Source organism: Meles meles, chromosome 9 (assembly GCF_922984935.1).
Source record: "Meles meles chromosome 9, mMelMel3.1 paternal haplotype, whole genome shotgun sequence".
Lineage (NCBI taxonomy): Eukaryota > Metazoa > Chordata > Mammalia > Carnivora > Mustelidae > Meles > Meles meles.
In genome coordinates, this window is record NC_060074.1 from 82835081 (window position 1) to 82857508 (window position 22428).

The 22428-nt window shown below is 43.2% G+C and overlaps 1 protein-coding gene across 1 annotated transcript in view; it reads right to left on the bottom strand.

Annotated features, from left to right (window-relative positions):
- KIF5C (kinesin family member 5C) overlaps positions 1 to 22428 on the bottom strand; it is a 153540-nt gene that overhangs the window by 61764 nt on the left and 69348 nt on the right. The window contains exons 5-10 of the mRNA XM_046019619.1: positions 20409 to 20457; positions 20095 to 20150; positions 19320 to 19407; positions 13395 to 13519; positions 10638 to 10742; positions 10122 to 10270 (exon numbers count right to left, since the gene is read on the bottom strand). Coding sequence (XP_045875575.1) covers positions 10122 to 10270; positions 10638 to 10742; positions 13395 to 13519; positions 19320 to 19407; positions 20095 to 20150; positions 20409 to 20457 — 572 coding nt within the window. The remainder of the gene's footprint in view (positions 1 to 10121; positions 10271 to 10637; positions 10743 to 13394; positions 13520 to 19319; positions 19408 to 20094; positions 20151 to 20408; positions 20458 to 22428) is intronic.

The window sequence follows — 22428 nt, forward strand, 5'->3', positions numbered from 1 at the left end:
GCGGCTTAATCCACTGAGCCACCCAGGCGCCCCTATTATTTATTTCTTAAGAAGGTGAAAACTTCATTAAAAAGTGTGATATCCTGATTTATTTGCTCTTCCCTTTTCCATTTTAAACTCCCACAAGTTCTTGTACTGTCATATTTGCTAGCATTATCTGATGCGTGATTCAGGTTAATTACTGTTGTCATGAAACAACATTTTGGACATGATTTCTATTTCAGGGAGAGAAATTTCACCAGCCCCCACCAGGGCTACAGATGTCATTCCAAAAATTAATTCCTAAAGCAGATAACTAAATAACCCAACTGTCAAAAGAGGAGTGAAATGAAGTCAATGTGAGACTCCACTTAAGAATTAGTCAAATTCTCCATCGTTCACTGTAGCTTGAGGCTTCTGTCCCCAGAAGGGCTCCAAGTCTAATTTTTCAAACAGCAGCAATTTTCTTGCTACTTGCAGTCCATGCCAGCTTGCCATTCTCACCTCGTCTTCTAACATCCATGGGCGGAGGCGTGTCTGCTCCGCAGAACAAGAACAAACAGTTCAGCCTGCATCATCACCTGAGTGAGTCAGGAAGTGACGACTCATCTATGGCTAAAATGCTCGTGGACGTTTTGGGCTCCACGGGGAGGCTACTGGTCTTAGTTTTTACACCATAATGAGTCTCTTGATGACTTCCAAGGATACCACAAAGAGAAAGATAGAGCCCTCATGCTATATTCAGGCAGGGTGAGCCAGAAGTAGAGTGTTGGGAGAAGACGCAGCAAGGTTATCACTGGCATAACGGATCCTCGTTCTCAAAGTCCTTTTTTGTTGTTGTTTTTTAAGATTTTATTTATTTATGTACAGACAGAGATCACAAGTAGGCAGAGAGGCAGGCAGAGAGAGAGGAGGAAGCAAGCTCCCTGCTGAGCAGAGAGCCGGATATGGGTCTCCATCCCAGGACACTGAGATCATAACCTGAGCCGAAGGCAGAGGCTTTAACCCACTGAACCACCCAGGTGCCCCTCAACGTTCTTTTAAGCTGTTCAGAAAGTTCTTTTTCTTCCACTTTCCTAGTGATCAAGGTCCTGGTGGAAAATAGATCGCCCATTCAAACTGCATAATTTGGGAAGAGTTTACCAAAGATATGGGATGGGTGTTGGGGGGCCATCACCATGTGTAGGCTGAAGGATGCACAGAGATAGGGACCATGAGAAGGTGGCTGCCCGGTGACATCTGTAACAGCCTTTAGTCTGGGGACACAGCCAACCCCAAATGACCCTGCAAGGAAAGAGCCAAGAAACTATACCCTGACCTCACTTTCTTCTCTGCTGATCCCCTCCTCTGATCCATGTTCCTTTCCACTGGCAGAACCTAACTTGAAGCCAGAGACAAGAGAGCACTTTTCCAGAGAGATCACTGTCCCAGGGCCCAAAGCAGAGCAAAAAATGATACAGAAACGACCCACAGAAGCATTTGGAAGATATAAAACCCAACTCTAATTTGGAACTTAGAACAATGGTAGGAAAGCCTGCCTCATGCTACTGCCCTAGACTTCATTTTAGTCCCAAATGGGACAGTACATGCCTTTCCATCCGCTGAAAGTAGAATATAAAGAAACAAGCCAACAGTGATTAGAAAAGATGCCAATCCTCCCCAGAACTGCTGTATAGATTTTAAATAATCTCAAATAAAATCGCAGGAGGTTTGGGATGTGTGTTTAGAAATTGACAACCTAATTCTAAAATTTGTAAGAGAAATGCAAAAAGGCTAAGAATAGCTAAGACAACTTTGAAAAACAAAGAGGACAGAATATCAACACTTATTACACAGTCACAGTAATTAAAAGTGACTGAATAGTCCAGAAACTTTAGAATAGAAACAGAATGGCAGCACCTGGGTGATGCAGTTGGTTAAGTGTCCATCTCCTGATTTCGTCTCAGGTCCCGATCTCAGGGTTATGAAATAGAGCCCATATCCGGCCCTGAGCTCTGTGCCCAGTCTGCTTGGATTCTCTTTCCCTTTCCCTCTGCCCCTCCCCCTGCCACTGCATGCCCTCACTTGCATGCGCTTTCTTTCTAAAATAAATAAATAAATCTTAAAAAAAAAAAAAAAAGAATAGCAACAGAATGGATCATCCAGAAACAGACACTAACCTATGAAATTGTCTGATTTAAACAAGGTGCTCACACAACACAGTGGGAAAGAATGGTCCTTTCAATAGATGGTGGTGGGGGAGGGGTGGCAAGGGGGAAGGGTATGTGTGACCTTTATCCACTCCCCCAGTACCATACAAAAATTCTATTCTGGATTGTACACATAAATGTGAAAGGTAAAACAATAAGGCCTCTAGAACAAAACAGGAGAATATCTTTAAGACTTTGTGGTACATAAAGATTTCTTAAATAGGACATAAAAGTAAAGATAAATTTGACTACATCAAAATGAAAAAAAAAAAAACATTCTTCATTAAAAGTCACCACCAAAACTTAAAACATAAGGTACAAAGAGGAAGATGATATAAGCAATACATGTATCTGATAAAGGACTTGCCCAAAGTAACTCCTATAAATCAATGAGAAAAAAGCAGACAATTAATATAAAAATTGGGCAACGATCGAATAGGCACTTACAAAAGATATGTCAATAAATACACCCAAAATGTCACCTAACATCATCAGTCATCAAAGAAATGTAAAACAAAATAATAAAGATACCTTCACCCAGTGGAATGGCTAGAAATTTTAAACTGATAATACCAAGTGTGGTGAGAATGTGCAGAGACGATAACATTCAGGTGCCACTAGCGGGAGTGTAAATTATTCCAGTCATTTGGGAAAACTCTAGTACTATCTGCTGAAGCTGAATATCTCATGTCTATGAGCAATTCCAATCCCAGATACATAACCAACAGAAATGAGGACAATGTTCACCTAAAGCATGATAACCAATGTCATAGTGACTTCATTTGTAACAGCTCCAAATGAAAAAAATCTAAATATCCATCAACAATAAAATAGATACCATATGCTATATTCATACAACGAAATATAACTATGAAAAATGAAACTACCACTACACTTAACAACGTAGTCGATTTTAAAGATACAATGTTGCATAAAGGAAGCCATGCACAAAACTGTGGCGTATGTTATTATTTATATAAAGTTCAAAGACAGGCACTAGTAATATAGTAGTAATCTATGTTGATGGAAGTCAGGATGACACTTACCCTTCAGAGTTGGGTATTGATGGGGAGGGTGCAATAGGGAGGCTTCTAGGATGCTGGGTGACGGTTCTATGTGTACATATATTTGTAAAAATTTATTGAGTTGCACACTTGAGTTTATGGATTTTATTATATGTATGTTATAATCAACAAAAAAAAAAGGTTAAGAAAAATAAAGTGACGTAGAAAGAAATCAAGTCAGATACAAGAATTTCTAGATCACGGAATAAACTAGAGTGAGTCACTGAGAAAGATACCTGAATCTCTGTGCCTAGAGTTATTTCTTTTAAACAGAACAAACATTCCATCTAGGATGTTGAAACCAACCTTACAAGGTGGAATAAAGCGTATCTCAGTCTCTCATTTCCGTAAAAGACTTAGAGCAAAAGGATGTTGAACATCTACAATCTCTTTTGCTGTTTACCTTGAACTTCGGGGAAATTTACAGAATAGAGAAGCCTAATCATTAGGTCCTGTCTAATTTGGCCACTCATACCTAATTCCCTTTCCTCCTGTGTAAGCATTCAGTTTGCTGCCATTAGGTAGGTTGGGTAGTGGTCTACACTGGCTTTTTTGCCTTGTCCACTATAGAGCACATCCAAGTATCTTTTAACTTTCACATTCTTTCTCCTTTATTTTGGTTTTCCATATACTTGCTAGCTATAATCACATTAAACAGCATTACATCTGGACTCCATTCAAATATAGTGAATCAACATGGATCATGAGCACCCAAGGACGTGTTCTAGACACAATTCAGGACGTGTGAGCACACACACGTGTGTTTACTCTTTAACCTCGTTGCCAAAGAATTTCAAGTACCTTACAAGGAAGCAAAATCGATGGGACCACAAATAGTGAGAAATGCTCCTAAGACAGGCTTTCCAATTTTGCCTATCCGAAGCTAGAGAGCAAAAAGCAATACCACCCAGCCCCTACAGTCCTGCGATGTTATCTCCCCGATATAGGAAACAAACCAGTGATCTGCAGGAACCTTACTCTAGCCATAAATTTACTGCTCACTCATCGTGTTTATACGTTTATCCCACTGTGACAACATGTGTTAATCTCAGTGTGACTGGATCACTCCCAAAGGAATAGAGGAGTGTCTTGAGTCTTCATTCTTAAACACCCTCAGGCTTTTCAGCCAGAGCCCCCAAGCTGTATATAGAAATAAATGCCCATTCCACAGTTATATCCATAGCAAACACTGAGCAAAATCCTAACCAAGGCTACGGGAAGACCTTAACTAACCTCAGGTATATACCCTACCAGCAGGACCTGCTCAGCACTAATAAGCCAAATCTTCAGGGTACAGTTATCAGGATTTCTGTTTTGCAGTTTTTCTTTGTTTCTGTTTGCTTCAGAGAGCCAAGCACAGCTTAAGTAATACATGATCCAGACTTGCCCCAGATATAACATCCTCCTTTCCCCACAGGAAGGGAACCAGGACCCAGTTTTTAAAAGACCTCAATGCTAATGAATGTTAACCACCTTTGAAAAAGAATGTTAACTGGGGCGACTGGCTGGCTCAGTTGGTTAAGCATCTGCCTTTAGCTTACAGCATGATCTCAGGGTCCTGGGATGGAGCCCCACATCAGGCTCCCTGCTCAGCAGGGGGGAGGGGGGACCTGCTTCCCCCTTTCCCTCCCCCTCCTATTCTCTCTCTCGCTCGCTCTTGCTCTCAAATAAATAAATAAAATCTTTAAAAAAAATAAAAGGAAGATAATGTTAACCCCAGACCAAGCATAGCAAAGAGCACAGGCCACAGTACATCTTCCATCGAGATCCCCACAGGGAGACAATCAGAAAAGGACTCTTAGACATATTTCACTGAGGAGTGGAAGGAAGACACTACCCCTTGGTTCTCAAGCATTCTATTTCCTGCCCAGCACCTCTAGGTCTCTCTGTCCCTGAATTTGTAGTTTACATGTTCAGAAGCATATGTCCAGGCATCTAGGACTGCCAACCACGTCCATCTCTACCCCTGAGGTTAAGGCCCCATGGGTGACAACTACAGGCATTCTCATAATTTGGCACTTGAATCAAGCCCTTGTTGAAAGAGGGGACGTCCTAGGACTATTCGGTCCCATCACTCTGCATGATAAATCCCACCCCCACCCAACTCCTCAATAATTGCCTCTACTTGTACTTTCCGGGCATAGTTCTAACCCATATACATGCTACATATCACAGGAATTTCTTCTAATTACTCTGGCCTCCCTGAGACAGCCAGAAAGATGTTTTTTCTTGGTATCTTCCTACCTCTTATTTTCATCATTTTCCTTCCATTATACCTTACAACATGTATCTATCACATGATCATGGGGGCTTGAGAGTCTAAAAGTCATAGGACAGGCTAGGGGACTGGAAACTCAGGCAGGGATTGATGCTGCAGTTTTGAGACGGAATTTCTTCTTTTCTACGAAACTGCAGTTTTTGTTCTTAAGGCCTTCAACTGATTGTGTAAGGCCCACCAGTGTTGTGGAGAGCAATGTGCTTCACCTAAAGTCAGCTGAAGTAGATGTCAATCTTATCCACAAAAAGCTTTGTAGCAACACCTAGATTAATGTTTTATTCAATAATGTAGTGCTACAGCCTAGCCAAGCTGACACATAAAACCATGACAGCTTCTAATGTGTTCTGAATCCTAGTTTCCACATAAAACACCTAACCTTCTTCTGGAAACATGACTCTTGCAGAGAACCTTCCCATTTCCTGGTGAGCCCATTTTTCCTTGCTTGTGAGTGGGGGGTTAAGGGAGTGAAAAACTAAAAAGCTCTAAATTTTGTGTCTTCTGGACAGAGTCTTGGGAGACTCTAGTCTCTCAAGAAACAGTAAGAAATGACAGATTTGCATGAGGATGTGGCACCTGGTTAAACCTCCATCATCCACAGAATATCTCCCTCCGAGAGCACAAATTAACCTTATTGGTGTTTCTGCCACAGGCACTGCAACAGGGGGTGATCTGAGACTTTTTCCATTCTATGTCAAAAGTATAGCTAAGGGTCTGCTCTGCCTTGGCCAAAGTGCTCACTCGTACCCTTGCATATAACTTGTTATCATGATCTAGTGAACTGAGTTTTGCATGCACTCCATTCAGGACTAACTGTTTCGGTGAAACTGGACAAGAGTTGTTTTTTTTTTTTTTAAAGGGGGGGGTCATATCAGAAAAAGAATAATATTACTTTCCCCAAATCACCAATTCTCCTTCTACATACAACATACAAATAAAGCCTTTGAATTATTCATGCTACGTCAATGAAAACTCTTGGCATCAAAGATGTGCTGATTCAGGCCTACTCCAAATAGATCAGTCTGCCCCCAGGGGGCCCCCTTTTCCTTCATTACTCCCCCATCCAGGTACATTAAATAGGCTTCCAAGATAATTGGGTGATTCCAGTTCACACTTCTAAAACTTACAAATATCCTTTTCGAATGTTATGAAAGTACCTTGGAAGAGTAACTAAAGACTTAAAAAAAAATGCTGGAAGCCAAAAGAAAAAAAAAATCAATGAAAGTGTTCTAATTTGAGTATCTTATCCCTTAAAAGCAGTTCAGCTTTTTGACTCTGGGCTGCCTAGAAATTCAAGTGTCCCCTCCTTAACTAGATTAAAAGCTCTTTGAGAACACAGAAAATGGCTTCTACTTCTTTAATAGTGCAATGCCGGGCACTCGGGGGACCAAAAGACACAAATCTGACCTAATAGAAGAGCTAGAATTCATCACTGAAACCAAGAAACAGACTGTGTGCATTTTTTCCTTTTAATTCCAGTACCTTATCTAGAATCCTAAAGAGTGCTAACTTGGGAGGTTGCCCTCGGGCATCTGTAGACACTTATCATGTTTCTACTGCTTCAAAAAATATACTATTGTTCTATTCAGGGCATCAGTATAGTAAAATAGCCTAGCAACAAACACAGACTTGCTTCATGTCCTTGAAAAACCACATAGGAATAACGAAGGAACCTCGTACAGCCCTAAGGTCTGGCCACCCCTGCAACAAGAGCATAATGAACACTCGTTACACTGAATTTGAGATGTGCCCAGCAGTCTTTTTTGAGTTCAAAGTGCTTAATCTCATTAGCTATCAGATACCATGTCTAATCCGATGTTCAGACTCATGTCTGTTGTGTAATTGGGTTCAATGCGTATATTTAACAATAAAGCAGGTATGGGCCCCATAGAGAAATTAGATGTCCTTGAAGAATCCATTAACTAACTCAGGGATAGAGGGTGAGGAACCAAACCTCACACCTTTCCAATTACAGGGCTGGAAAACACACCAGATCTAAACCTAACCAAACTTCTGGACATAATGGTGTCACAGCTCAACACCTGCCCTAATGTTCTAAGGAATCCTACACAATAAGCATTTAATTCATGCATTCATTCACTGGATAAGCATTTACGGAATGACCCTCTACTGTATACTAGTTGTGCTGGCTGCTTGTTGGGATGACTGATGCAGATGATAAACCTAGTCCCTGCTCTCATGGAGCCTAGTATCCAGATGACTCTGAAGAAAGATGTCAAACAGGGGCACCTGTGTGGCTCAGTGGGTTAAGCGTTTGCCTTCAGCTCTGGTCATGATCCCAGGGTCCTGAGATCAAGTTCCACACTGGGCTCCCTGCTCAGTGGGGAGCCTTCTTCTCCCTCTCCCTCTGCCCCTGCTTATGCGCTGTCAAATAAATAAATAAAATCTTTTTTTAAAAATGGCAGACTAACTGATCTTAGTTGAAAAGATAATTGACATTTTATTTTTATTTCCTGGAATCCCAAATTAGTATCATTATTTCTTTAGTCTTTCATTCCAGGAACTTACTTCTCACTCTACCTCACTCAGTCCGGCCCCTTCTCCCCCACACTATCCCAGACATTCCATTCCACTCCGTGCACTCCCATTTGTTGTGACTTTCCCAGACTGCACACTGTTGAGAAGGGAGGCAAAGGGAAACCTGCAACCACCAAACACCTATCACATGCCAGCCCACCCCTGTGCTACGTCAAAACTGAAGCATCTCATTAATCCTCCCAATAATTCTCAGAGGTAGGCGTTCAAGTTTTCCCTATGGACGAGGACAGAGAGGCTTGGAGAGAAGTAAACAAGAGAGAGGAATGGATCAGTAACAGGAGTTGGCTTCAAAACTGGAATTAATGACCCAGAGGCCCGTGCTCATCAAGGACCCTGATCAAGGAGCCTGCACAGAAGAGGCTGGGGGTCATATACTACAGTCCCCATTCTACATCATCCTATATGTTTAGTCATTACTGGCTATGTGGGGTCAGATGTGGCACCTAATAGCTTTGAGTCTAAGCCTCAACATCATCGTCTGTACACAGGTGAGATAGGAACCGCTACGATTGGGCACTCCCGGCACGTGCTGGGCGCTAGTGAGCACGATGACGCTGACATTTGCTTCACTAAGGTCAGAAGGAAGAAGACAGTCAGGAGACTCTTCCTACAGACAGCTGCAATGCCCACTCCCGACAGCACCTTGAGACAGATAGCCTATGCCCCAGGACAGCCCTGGCTTGCAACAATTCAGATTACTTTTACTTCGCAAGTCAGAAATTTTTTTTTAAAGAGAAGTTTCCTCTGTAAATGCATTTGGTGCTAGTTTGCTCAAACATGTCTTCAGAGAAAAATGTTAACACTTAAGATGAAGAAACCAGGAGAGACAGGACAGGCAAGATGATCACCACAGTATTCCGGGTTTCCCATAAGCAGGTGCTGGTTTCTAGGTATCCCATGACCCTTGTAGGGGTTATGCTCCTGCAGTCCATGCACCTAAGCATTTGACGACTCAAGGAAGTGATCTGAGAAGTAAAGGACCCAACCCCAGTTTAAAAGATATATTAGTTCTACAACATTTCAGTGTAATTATTATTTATTTAGACATCCCACAGGTGCCATGACTGTGTAATTCTATGTTCTGCTGTGGGCTCAGGAAATGACTGGGGTTTAACGCAGTTTAAACAAGCCCTAATGATTCCCCATGCGGCATGCCCACCCCGATTCATCCCTTCTCTAGACATCTTAAACTATTTCTCAGGCATGACCGCACAACACACTCCCAGGGGGAAGGCAGGGGGAGCGCTGTGCGCATCCATTTACAAATAAGCCAGGTGAAGCTTGCAGGGAACTGGTGACTTGTCTGAAGACCACACAACTGTTCAGAACGGAAGGGCATGGCAGCACTAGAACCTACATGCCGAACTGGCACTGAGGGGCCATGGCTGAAGGAGACGGGCTCTGGGCAGCAGAGTGGGCTGGGTAAAAGAGGCAGGAAGGCCCACACTAACCCACACACATGAATGTTGTCTCAGGATTACCACACTGTCCTGCTGCCCACCTGTGAGTTCTCAGAGATCCAGACATTTGTGAAGGTGGGAAGATGGCGGCCACCATGCCGTGCCCTCTCCTCAGTACCCATGGTGTGCCTCCCACTCCCAAGTTTGTATGAGGATTTCCTTCGGCCCCTTTTACATTCATGCAATCACTCCATATTCATCCAAGTTTCTGGTTTTTCTATTAGTGACTCTGTAATGGATCCCAAATATTGGAATTAAAGGTAGCTATCAGTCTTGAGCTACACACACTTGAAATCCTGTGAACCTGAAAATAAGATTTAACTCCGTGAAGAACAAAAGCAACACTCCACTGAATTACCAGCAGTCACATCTATAATACATTCAAGCACTTCTTTAAAAATATCGTACCCCTGACTGGCATATACCTGCAGATTCTTTTAAAACATAATTATTCTTTTGGCCTCAGTCAGCGATGCCTCAAGTTTACAGGCAACACCAGCTAGGTGCAATTTCCTAACGGACTGCTTGCCACTCTCTCACTGACACTAACCCCTCACCACTCACTCAGAGCACCAGAGCGAGAGACCACACTCACCTTTGCCCAAACATCAGTGTTGATTTGGTCTCAGCCTCATTGAAGACAGAGGGAGAACAGCAAATAACGATGGTGGTTCTACAGTTCCCACCCAGAGAGTCCTGAAGAATTCGAGTCATCTTGCTGTCCCGGTATGGTACGTGTGTTTTCTAGTTAAGAAAAAAAAAAAAAAGTATTGGCTATTCTACCGATTGTCCATTCACAGAGAAAACACAAGCAAGTGAGCAATATGGGGACACTGGACTTAGAAACACGTGTACAACAATTTGTTGCCCAGTCTTTGGATTTGGCTAAAGTTTAGAGTGCCCAGTCTGGGGCCTGGGGAAATTAGCATCACCATTCACACATTTTAATGGACTAGATCTCCCAGCAAGTAGGATGTCTACAGCCAGGATTCCCTCTGTTCCTTTTAAAGAAAAACAAACTAATCTCTGGGATATGTGGCGAAGAGGGTACACAGACCCAAAAAGTGACTTCTCATAATATCATTCAATAGATGGGGATAGGATCACTTACTGTCCCTTCTGCCAAGGCCGAGATCACGTTTCCAAGAGCAGACAAAGATTTATTGATATTTTTAGCTTCATCGAGAACAGCTCCCTCGGCACCAGTCTTGCTGACCTATCAGAGAGAAGGGAAAGCAGTGAGCTGCGCAGGGCGGCAAAAGCACAGAGCAGAAAATTCCAATTCACAGGAGGGCACAGGGCTGGGGATTGAGGGAGGCCGATGTGAATCCTCCTGGAACGCAAGACAAAATAAAAGTAAGTAAGAATCACGTTGATCAAACCTTCCCTTGTGCCTGAGGCTGGGGATTTGTTCTGTCTTGTTGTCATTTTCCTCTCAATTAGGTTTTAGGGGAATGGCTGCAATGCCTCTAGTGGTGGAGCCGCAGATGCTTCCCTGGGGGACATCCATTGAGGGAAACCAGGCTCCAAGAGTGCTGCCACCACAGAAAGGCTGGGGCCCTGCACGCCTGAGCCACAGCCTCCTCACCAGAGGGAGCCCAGGGGGAAGCATGACACGAAAGCACCATCCTGGCCACAATGAATGGACATACTGGGCAAGTGTACAGTATAAGCTCCAACTTCAGGCAAAGACAATAGGTGGTGGGAGGTTGTCCCTGCCTGGCAGACTCTGTTCCCTGACTTACTGACTCCAATAGCAAGGAGAAAGGGAACGACCGTCCGAAAGGCAAGATACTTGGGGGCATCCAAGTCAAGAAAGTGTATGTCACGTGGTGGACTTGTCTTTTCTCCTCTGCAGTCAGAGGGACCACATACATCCCTCCTCTGCTGTGTTATTCCTGGCAATTGCCTACTGACAGCGTCTACTCTAGGTAGAGAGCAGTTTACAGATGCTTGGGAGAGAGGGAAACCCACGTGCTCCCTGGCTGGGCTGGTCGGCCAAGTGAGGCGGGAGGAGCAGTTGCTGTTGGAAGAGAGGGAAGCAGGGAAGGGATCGCAAACTGTGCAAAGACCGCCAGCCACGAGGGATAGCAGAGAGACTCCAAGGGACAGAAACGAGCACGCGTCCAGGGGGCAGTGTTTTCAAACACTAGCGATACTCCTCTCTCTGAGAACTGTGTGTGTGTAGACACCACTGCGGACGGAGAAATAATACAGCTGCTGGGTCCCCAGCGACAGCCTCTTCACACAGTGTGCTTTAAGGTGCTCTCACATCGGAGCACCTTAACGCCATGAAATATACAAGACAGGGACAACAGCCTTCCATTTACAGACATGGAAACTTTGAGCTCCAGAAAGGTCCACCGGCAGCCCAAGGCAAGAACACCATGTAGGGGAGTTGCAGATTAAAGCCCGGAGTTCTATTCTAGTAGATCACAGTGACACACTCATGTGGACACATCTAGGGCAAAGGAGTACAGATGTGAGCAAAAGAAACAAGGTACAGGACCACAACTGTAAAAAGTGCCTATATCCTAAGCAATAACCACGACACTGTGCAGAGGACAGGCCTGCACACTCGACCGCCAGCACCAAGCTGTTTCCAGCGGCACGCAGGCCCAAGTGCTCCTCTCTGTGCCCGAAAGGGAAAGAAAGAGAGCAAACTCGGAAGCACAAAGGGGCCACTACGCTCTTTCCCCAGACCCACAGAGCTGTTGTGGCAGCAAGGCGAGGCCTGGTTGCCAATGTCCAGGCGAGAACTGAATGATGCTGCTCCATCTTCCCATTCTGGTGCATGTCTGTCTAATTACAGTTATAAGCTTGCACCCATTAAATGTTAGATACCCAGCCAGATCATTTTCCAGGAACATCCTGGAACATGACTCTGCTCATGGCTTTACAGATGTGTACAGGAGAACATTTCAAGTAGCCATTACTTACGCAGATGTTAGTGGCCATAACTTGGTGTATCACAACTGAGCAGTGGGGAACAGTAAGTGAAGATCAATTACAGAGTTCAGGAGACTGGCCGAGCCTCAGGGCTGGCCTCTGGAGCCAGTCAGCACAGTGTCAGCGATGATGGAGGCCACATGGTATTGTGTACAAGGACTTGCTCTGTGAGGTCGCCGGAGGGGAGCAGGGCCCCCAGAAAGGGTGTGGCAGCAGGAAGCTCTGGCAGTGCTATGGAGGTGAGGCTGGGAGGGGGCAGCTAGGAGATTCTTTGCTCTAGACTATGGCCTCAGCCAGTGCCTAGGAAAGCATGGGATAGATGCCAAGAGAGCCCTGACAAAACCAGAGAAGGGGCAGGGCTTTTGACCAAACCCCTGCCTACTGGCCTCCTGGCCTGAAGGAAGTGAGTCTGCCCACAGGAAGCCCGGTCAGACCACACCCACCACAGACAGAAGCAGAGAACCCAGGGACAGCCCAGGTTCCAGATCTTCTGTCAGCAAACAAACGTGTGGGGACAGGACAGCTACAGTCCAATGGCAAAGTCTGTTTCTGGCCTATTTGAATCTGGTGCAACATGCGGATCTTCCCTTTCAGCAAACGGACACATCCCTCCCCCATTTGCACAACTGTCTCTACCAGGCTAAGCGCACACCAGCACTTGCCTAATGTCCTCATCGGGGCCTATTAAGCATAATCCGAGTTGGCATTCAAAGCACCTCCTGTGTTGTGAATAGAGGACTTCAGGAGCAAAAAAGAGAGCACAAAATGAAGGTGAAATTTAATATTATCTTGGCATAATACCAGAAACTTTAAAAGCTCTTTAAAACCAGGGAATGGAAAGAGTATAAAAATTATACCATTGCACGCTGAAGCAAATAATAGGGAAAATTATAGATAATACAAATAAGGAACCAATTACCTTTTCGCTCCCAGCCAAATCAACTAGATAAAGCTTCCCACTGAGCTTTTTTTCCGTCTCTACATTCTCTTGTTTAATATTAATCAGGAAGATACTGTGACTTCTAGAGCTGTGTTCATTCATGTCTGAAAAGGAAAATAGTTTACTGTTCTGCAAAGAATAATAAGTTTAGGTAGCAAGGCTCTCATCTAAAAACCACAACAGATCATGCTCAAGAGCTCCACTTTTTAAAGTAAGACCAGCCAATTTTAAAAAGTATCTGAGACCACAGTTTCTTTTAAAAAAGACAACGAGAAATTTAAAGTATCTTCACATGGCAAAGAAATTAAGAATCTTAGTGGATGGTTCAAGATAACAGATTCTCTAGCTTTGCCTCAAGCCCCCATGCTTCGGAACATCTCATTCCAGCCGGACACTTGGCCTCACAGAGCTCACACCTGGGGTGCCTGGGTGCCTCAGTCGGTTAAGCATCTGCCTTCAGCTCAGGTCATGATCTAAGGGTCTTAGGAATCTAGCCCTGTGTTAGGCTTCCTGCTCTGAGGGGAGTCTGCTTCTCTTTCACCCTCTGTCAACCCCCTGCTTGTGCTCTCTCGTTCATGCTCTCTCCCTCAAATAAATAAAATCTTTAAAAAAAAAAAAAGAAAGAAAGAAAGAAAAGAACAAAGAGCTCACAGCTTCCTTCCCCCTCACCTTCAGTCTCTCAGGCTTTGTCTTTGTGGTTAGAACCCAGTGTATTCCATCTTCGTCATGTGTGCAAGTCTTGCCTTATCCATAATATCACGAGATTTCTTAAGGAAGGCTTATGACCTTAAGATTTAAAACTTCTTTTTTTTCCCTTAAATACAGTTCTATAATCCATACTAGGCACACAGAAGATCTCAAAAATTAAATATGCTTCATCAGTACCAAGTACTAGAAACAGAAATCTTTTTGGACCCTGGTCTCTGTTAACTAGGCAGGGAGAGATCTCGGTGATGGTCTTCTTCAACCCCCACTAGCAATCATTTCTTAAAACCAACTTTCGAGGCACCCTTGTCCAAGATGGCTGAAGACTAATGCTGGACCTCAAGATCATGAGTTGGGGTGCAGGACTCAGAGAGGAATATCTTCATACTTTATCTACATACTTATCCAATATGTAGATAAGTATGTCTTGTCTACATTCTTGTTGTAGACAAGACAACAAGAATGTAGACAAAGATTGATTCCAACTAGCGTCCAACAAGGAAGGGCCTCAGAGTTTTGGAAAACGCTGGTATATACATGATCTCCTCAACTATGAGTCTGACATGAAGTTTGACATTCCTATCACATATCCCATTATTGCTCCAGAAATGACAGCCCCTGAACTCAATGGAAAAAGAGCAAAGATATACATGGTGGGCAAAATGTGCCTGACCAATCACTTCAAGCCTTTGTGGGCCAGGAATGTGCCCAAGTTTGGACTAGCTCATCTCACGACTCTGGGGCTGTGTCCATGGCTGGTAGTGGAAATCCCCCACCTGATTCAGAAAGGTATGATCTGGTGTAAAGAGAAATGCAACTAGTGAAGGATCAAGCCACTAAGGCAAGACAGAAGGACTTTTGATAGACTATGTTCCTATTCTCTGTGCATAACTCTTACTCATCCAACTTCTTTCTCTCATACCCTTCCCCCATAATTGCTACTAAGTAGCTGCATCAGGCATTTCTAAAAAAAATAAACAACAGTATTGCTACTGAATTTCTAAGACCAGAGGGAGAGGAAAGACTGGGGCTTTGGAAAACCAAAAGGCAGTTTATATCTCTTCCTTTCCCCCAGGTGGAGCAATGTGAGATCCAGGAAGGACAGGAGGTGCTGAAAGTGGGCACATAGTCTTTTTGGTTTCTGGAGGTAACTTGGTGAACAAAGGCTGCTTCCTCTGGTGGCATGCCAAAAAATCTTTCCAGAATATATGGAGGAAAAAGTTAAAGATTACACAAAAATTATGTTGGAATTAATAAATGAATTCAGCAAAGTTGCAGGATACAAAAGCAATACGTAAAAATCAGTTGCATTTCCATATACTAACAATATACAATCTGAAATGAAAATGATTCATTCAAAATTTTGACAAAAAGAGGTACACCTGGGTGGCTCAGTCTGTTAAACAATCGATTCTTGATTTTGGCTCAGGCCATGATCTCAGGGTCATAAGACTGAGCCCAGCATCAGGCTCCACACTGCTTGGGATTCTCTCTCAGGCCCCACTCCGACTAATGCACTCTCTCCCTTTCTCTCTAAAATAAATAATCGAAATAAAATATCAACAAAAATAGTTAAGGAAGATACTTAGGAACAGATTTAACCAAGGAAGTTAAAGAAATCTATGTTAAAAACTACAAAATGAGGGGTGCCTAGCTGGCTCAGTCAGTATAATATGCAACTCTTGATCTCAGGGTTACAAGTTCAAGCCCCATGTTGGGTGTAGAGATTACTTAAAAACAAATAAAATCTTCTAAAAAATTTAAAAAGAATAAAAACTACAAAATGTAAGAGGACACCTATATGTGAGAAGACATTCCTTGTCTATGGATCAGAAGACTTCACATCGTGAAAGTGTCAATACTACCAAAAGTGATCTAGAGATTTAACGCAATCTGTATCAAGATCCTCATCATGTTTTTTGCAGGAATAGGAAAGTCCATTTTAAATTCCTACGGAATCTCATGGAGCTCTGAACAGCCAAAACAATCTTGAAAAAGAACACTGGAGGTCTCACAATTACTAATTTCAAAACTTACCATAAAGCCACAATAACAGACAGTGTGGCATTGGCATAAAGGCAAACACAGAGATGGACCAATGAGAGCCCAGAAATAAACCCTCACATAAAAATGGTAAAATAATGTTCAACAAGAGTATCAAGACCATTTGATGGGAAAATAACAGTCTCTTTACCAAACTGAAAACTGTATATCTACATGCACAAAAAATGAAGCTGGACTTTTACCTAGGCCATATACTAATTCAAAAACAATCAAAAAGCTAAATGTAAAAGCTAAAACAATAAAACCTAGAAGAAAACATAGGGGACAACTTTACAACACTGGATTTGGCAATGATTTCTTGGAAATAATACCCAAACCACAAGTGACAATAGTAAAAAACAGATATATTGGGCTTGATCAAAATTTAAAACTTTTATGCATGAAAGGACAGCACCAATAGAATGAAAAGGCAACCCACAAAATGAGAGAAAATAAATATTCACAAATCGTATATCCGATAAGGAATTGAGATCCAGAATATAGGAAGAACTTCTATAAATCATCAAGAAAAAAAAAAAAAAAAACCCGATTATAAAATGAGCAAAGGACCTAAACAGCCATTTCTTCAAAGACAAGGTACAAATGGCCAATACGCACATGAAAAAAATGCCAGACATCACTGGTCATTAGTGAAATGCAAATTGAAGCCACAGCGACATAACACTTCACACCCATTAGTATGGCTATTAAAAACAAAATAGAAACTAAGAAGCATTGGCAAGCATGTAGAGAAACTGAAACTCACACGCACTGTCCAGCGGGAATATTAAATTGTATGCAACTACAATGTTAAACTATGTTAAACAATGTGGTAGTTCCTAAAAAAATTAAAAGATTGACATATGATCCAGCAATTCTGCTTCTGTATATATACCCAAAAGAACTGGAAACAGAAATTTCAGCAGATATTTATACATCCATGTTCACAGCAGCATTATTCGCAATAGCCAGAAGGTGGAAGCAACATAAGTATCCACATGTCTATATGTGGGTGAATGAACAATGTAGCATAAACCTACAATAGAATATTATTCAGCATTTTAAAAAGAAAGGAAATTCCAACACATGCTACAACACGGATGAACCCTGAAGACATTATGCTACATGAAACAAGCCAGTCACAAGAGGACTTCTATCATTCTACTTATATGAGGTACCTAGACTTATCCAATTTATTGGGAAAGAGAGTGGTAAACCAGTTACCAGGGGTTGGGAGGAGGAAGTATGGGGAGGTATTGTTCAACGGGCATGAGGTTTAGGTTTGGGATGATTAAATTCTGGAAATGGACAGTGATGATGGTTGCACAACACTGTGAATGGAATTAATGCCAATGAACTTTACTTTTAAAAATGGTTAAAAAGGTAAGTTCTATGTTATGTGTAATTTTAAAACCACCTTACCAGAATGATAAGAAAAATAATTAATGTTCTATACCTACAGTTCTGAACCAAGGGCCAAGTATGCTGTGAATAATTTACGACTAAAATTAGCTTAAGAAATCAAATAACTTCCCTTTGAGATTTTACTTATTTATTTGACAGAAAAAAAGAGAGATCACAAGTAGGCAGAGCAGCAGGCAGAAGGAGAAGGGGAAGCAGACTCCCTGCTGAGCAGGGAGGCCGATGCGGGGCTCAATCCCAGGACTCTGAGATCATGACCTGAGCGGAAGGCAGAGGCTTAACCCACTGAGCCACCCAGGCGCCCCTCAAACAAATAACTTCTCTATAAATGAGACACTATTACCATGAGAATATCAGCCTTATGTGGAAGCAGAAGAGAAAGACATGGAATTTAACCTATGCTGTATACATGTCTAGGCTCACCTATGAAATCTGCCACACATGTGACTATCATCTGATAGGATCTTGGGGTAGAGGAAAGGTAGAGAATTACAGTATTGGATGACAGAATCACAGAGCCTTTGGTAGAAGAGACTTAGAGAGGCTAGACCAGTCAACCAACCGATGCTTCCATCTCTTGTACGCCACACAGGGAACCCCGCCCCTCCAGGTAGCAGGCTTTCCTTGGGGCAGCTATCAGGAGCAGGGAGTTCTCATGGTCAGTCAAAACCTGCCTCTTGGTAGCTTCAACAATCCTGGGTGGCCTACCTATGTGGTTCATACAAAGCAAACCGACTTTATGCATATCAGCCCCGTGAACATGTTAAGAAATATAGTACACTGTCCCTATGTTCTCCTCAGTGTTTTTCTTTCTTCCAAGCTAGAAATCCCTAGCTCTTCCTATGAACTCACTCTGACTTGTTCATATCCCTCAGAAGGAGACAGACAGCCCAAAGACCGGGGGCCGGAGCTGCTGCCGCTCTAACAACATCAGACCCGCTTCCCGGAGATGTGTGTGTGTGCCAAGGAAGGAACTGCAAGGTCAACAAGCCGGCCTGCATGTGTTTGTTACTAACACAGCAAAGGAAGGTTTCCTTTCTTTTTTTTTTTTTTTTTTAAAGATTTTATTTATTTATTTGACAGACAGAGATCACAAGTAGGCAGAGAGGCAGGCAGAGAGAAAGGGAGCAGGGTAGAAGCAGGCTCCCCGCTGAGCAGAGAGCCCGATGCGGGACTCGATCCCAGGATCCTGGGATCATGACCTGAGCTGAAGGCAGCGGCTTAACCCACTGCCACACAGTGGCAGTGGGGGGGCCACCCAGGCGCCCCTAAAGGAAGGTTTTCAATAAGGCTCCAAGTTCCACTTTCTGAGCTCCTTGCTTTTCTTTTCTTTTTTTACAGAGGGCAGAAACCTAAAGAGGTTTCCTTCCACACGTATGGCTAGCATATAAAATGTGTTGGCTTGCATTTTCTTTAACCTGAATAATAATGTGGTTAAAATACATTTAGAAGCTGGCTTTTAGTCCCCTTTCCTTGGCTGATTGATGGTTTCCCCCAGGGTCCAGAGGGAGGGGGCTACCAGCGAGCCTCACCTAGCATTCCCGAGAGCTTCCTGCATGGCAAAAGGCAAGCCTCCCTCAACCTGCTGAGACACTTTCGTGCTGCACACTCCCGTGTGCTTGCTTCTGGGCCACTGCTTTATAACGCCTTCCCTGGCATTATTTCCTTGTGGTCCCAAGGAAATAAACTTGTATCCCAAGTGACGGGGTTTGAGAAAACACCACCCACACTTACTTGTGACAGCCACATGTCGGTTGGCTTTGCCTTCATCTATCACATCCATGACCTCCTCAGGGCTTGACACAAACCGCTCGGTACACCCCTGGAAGAGAGTCAGATCAGATCGGGTTCACCATTAGAAACTGGAAAGCAACGCTATTTGAAGACAGCTAAACATTCTCCCATTTTTTCTCAAGAGGTGCAGAATAAGAGAAAGGCTGCCATGTGGATCCAACAGCTCTTCCTCCTTGCTTATGGCTTGAGTTCTACATCAAAGAGGAGTCTGCCCAAACCCTAAGAAACCCAGAAGTAAACCAGAAAAGAAATGTCCCCTTTTTCCTAGATGTTTAAGTACCTGTGCATACTCAGCAGCAGTAGAAACAGAAAATAAAGAAAATCAGGGACTAAAAAAGAAATGGATGAAATTTTGCTTTGCTTTTCATGCAAGCCACCAACTTTAATTAGTCACTTTGAAGTTCTAGGCATAATGCTATGATAGGCTTCCTCTCCCTGTGAAGTATACACAGTTATCTCCACTATCAAAGCCTCTTTACATGTGAATAATAAATATCTGTTCACTTCTCCACTTCTTACTCATGTGATTAGACCTCTGTGACACATTCACACACAGATACAACTGAAGAAATTAAATGTCTATTTTTTATTCAGATGAATATTAAATATAAAGAATATGACGAAACACCTACATACACTCTAAAATAATTTTCTGGGCATATTTTGTAACAGTGCTGGGAGAGAAGTCAATGGCATCATCAAGTTTTCCTCATACCTTTACGTACGGGACTCTGTTTTTATCTTCATGAACAGCCAAGTTCGTCTTAGATACTGAAAATAAGGATGACATGCAGAGGAGAAAAGAAAAGTTAAAGATTCTGGATTGGAGGAAAAAGAGAAATTGTTACCGAAGACATGCAAATCTGATAATCTCTTTAAGACTTGGTTGAGAATAAGCAGATAGCATAAAGGTAATAAAACATCTCTATAAATTTTCATTAATTCCTTAAGCAGCAGAGCTATGAATCACTTCAACCTCCCTGGACCTTGTTAAAGAACAAATAGAGGACAAACATTCAGGTTACTCACCATCGAGTAAGTCCCTGATTTTGTCCAAGTAGATCTCAAAATAGGAAACCTAGTTAAAAACAAATTGAGTTTGAAACAGAAATGCCATACTGTATTTGAAGAATGTCATTATTAGAACTCATAAAAGCCTTTGTCATGCACAGCTAAGAAGAGCAGGAAGAGGGGGCAGAAAGCTGGATTCGGAGGCCTGCAGCAGAGCCCCAGTCGACTCCCTGTGCTCTCCTGCTTCCTGCTATGTCAGCCTGCTCTGAGGGCCCCTGCCCAGGGTGGACCCCGCCCCGCAGTACAGTGGGTCTTGTGATCTGTGGTCTTGATTCAGGTGCTCCTTACACTGTGCCCTAGACAACCACTTACAGATGGACTCTACCCTTCACCCTCGATGGCACCAAGCAAACTTCCAGGTAGGACAAAGCCTGGAACAGAAAACGTTCTTGGCGAGTAATTGTTGAAACCCATTGGCATCTCCTCATGCAGGATGTGGACCCCCTTATCAGACCAGGTCCAAAACATTCACATGAAGGAAGTGGGGACGGGGATACAGGCAGTTTGCTTAGAGCTGCAAGAGCTCCAGGGTAATGGGGAGACAGCTGCTGATGGTGGCCAGCTTTGGGGAGGCCAGAAAGGGTTGGAACAAAATGGGATTTAATGAGAGACAGACTAGACGGGGAGAGGGAAAAGAAGCCTTCCGATCAGGTATTCTCAGAGCCCAGCCCCAGCTGTGCCTGCATCGGCATCACCCACAGCCTTTGTTGAAACTGCGAAGGTGTGAACCCAACTGCAGACCTCCTCATCAGAATCTCCGAGAACTGAGGTATTGGCTTCTAAATTCCCTAGGTGGTTCTTATACCACCTGACACCTGAGAACAACTTTAACTAGACATGTGACCGTGGAGGTTTAATTCACATATAACTAGGACTATAGGCCTCAGTTTTCCCATCTGTCAAATGAAGCCATTGGACTTAATGATATCAAAAATTCTCTCTAGGATTCTGCACTCTGTCTGCACCTGCCTTCCACCTCCCAGATCAACTTTCTTTCTCTCATGTTCATGGGGGTTTTTTTGAAACCTAAACAAAGGAATCGATAAACAAGCTGTTGAGAAAGAAAAGAAGTTGAAAAAACAATTGTAAAGTTGGGGTGTAACTCAACAGGTGAAACCTCACCCCTACATCCCAGCCTCACCCCTGCATCTCAGCTCTGGACCTCTGGTCTGGGGCAGTGAATCCTCCCCAACAGAGCACTAGTCCTCACCCCTCAGCCCCGTTCATTACTTAGTCTGTGTCCTGGAGCCTCCTGACTTCCTAGTTTCTCTGGGATCTGGGGTCTTGGCTTCGAACCCTGGAATGTGTCGCTGGGCATCCTCTCCAAGTTGCCCGTCTGCCTAACAACCTGATCTTGCCAGATTATCTGTCAAACTCCCCAGTCACCAAGAGGTGTGCGTCATAGACAGACCTAGCTGACCTTGGAAAGACTCACTGCTCCTGAAAACTTCTCCCTGTGGCTGGAATCCTAGGGTCTGTTTGGCCTCTAATCTTACACATTTCTAATTCAGCCTCCCAGTAGCCAGCTCAACCATGGTTCCAAACCATTCTGTGCATCTCAAAATTGTCTATTTTCATTAAGACTTCTGTTATCTTAGAGATGTACACATGTGTCCTTATTTCTGTAGATTGCAGAGAAATTAATTACACTAAAAAGCAGTCATAAATTACATATTAGCAAATATGGCAATTAAAATCCTATTTACATTTAATATGAGAAGAGAAAAAACCCTCTGATTTATTAATTTATTTTTACCACAGAAGATACTGGCTGCTTTTGGGGCATGGGGAGGGGCGATTGTGGTTTTGTGCGTGTGTGCGTGTTTGTGTGTGTGTGTGTGTCATTTCAAATACTTTGTGAGACCAGGTGGAAGAAAAATAAATACGTGTTGTTTTGCATTAAGAAAACAACATGTTCAGAAATAACATTTAAAGCCTCTACGGGGCTCACTTTAAGGAACAGATTTTCAAAACTGCT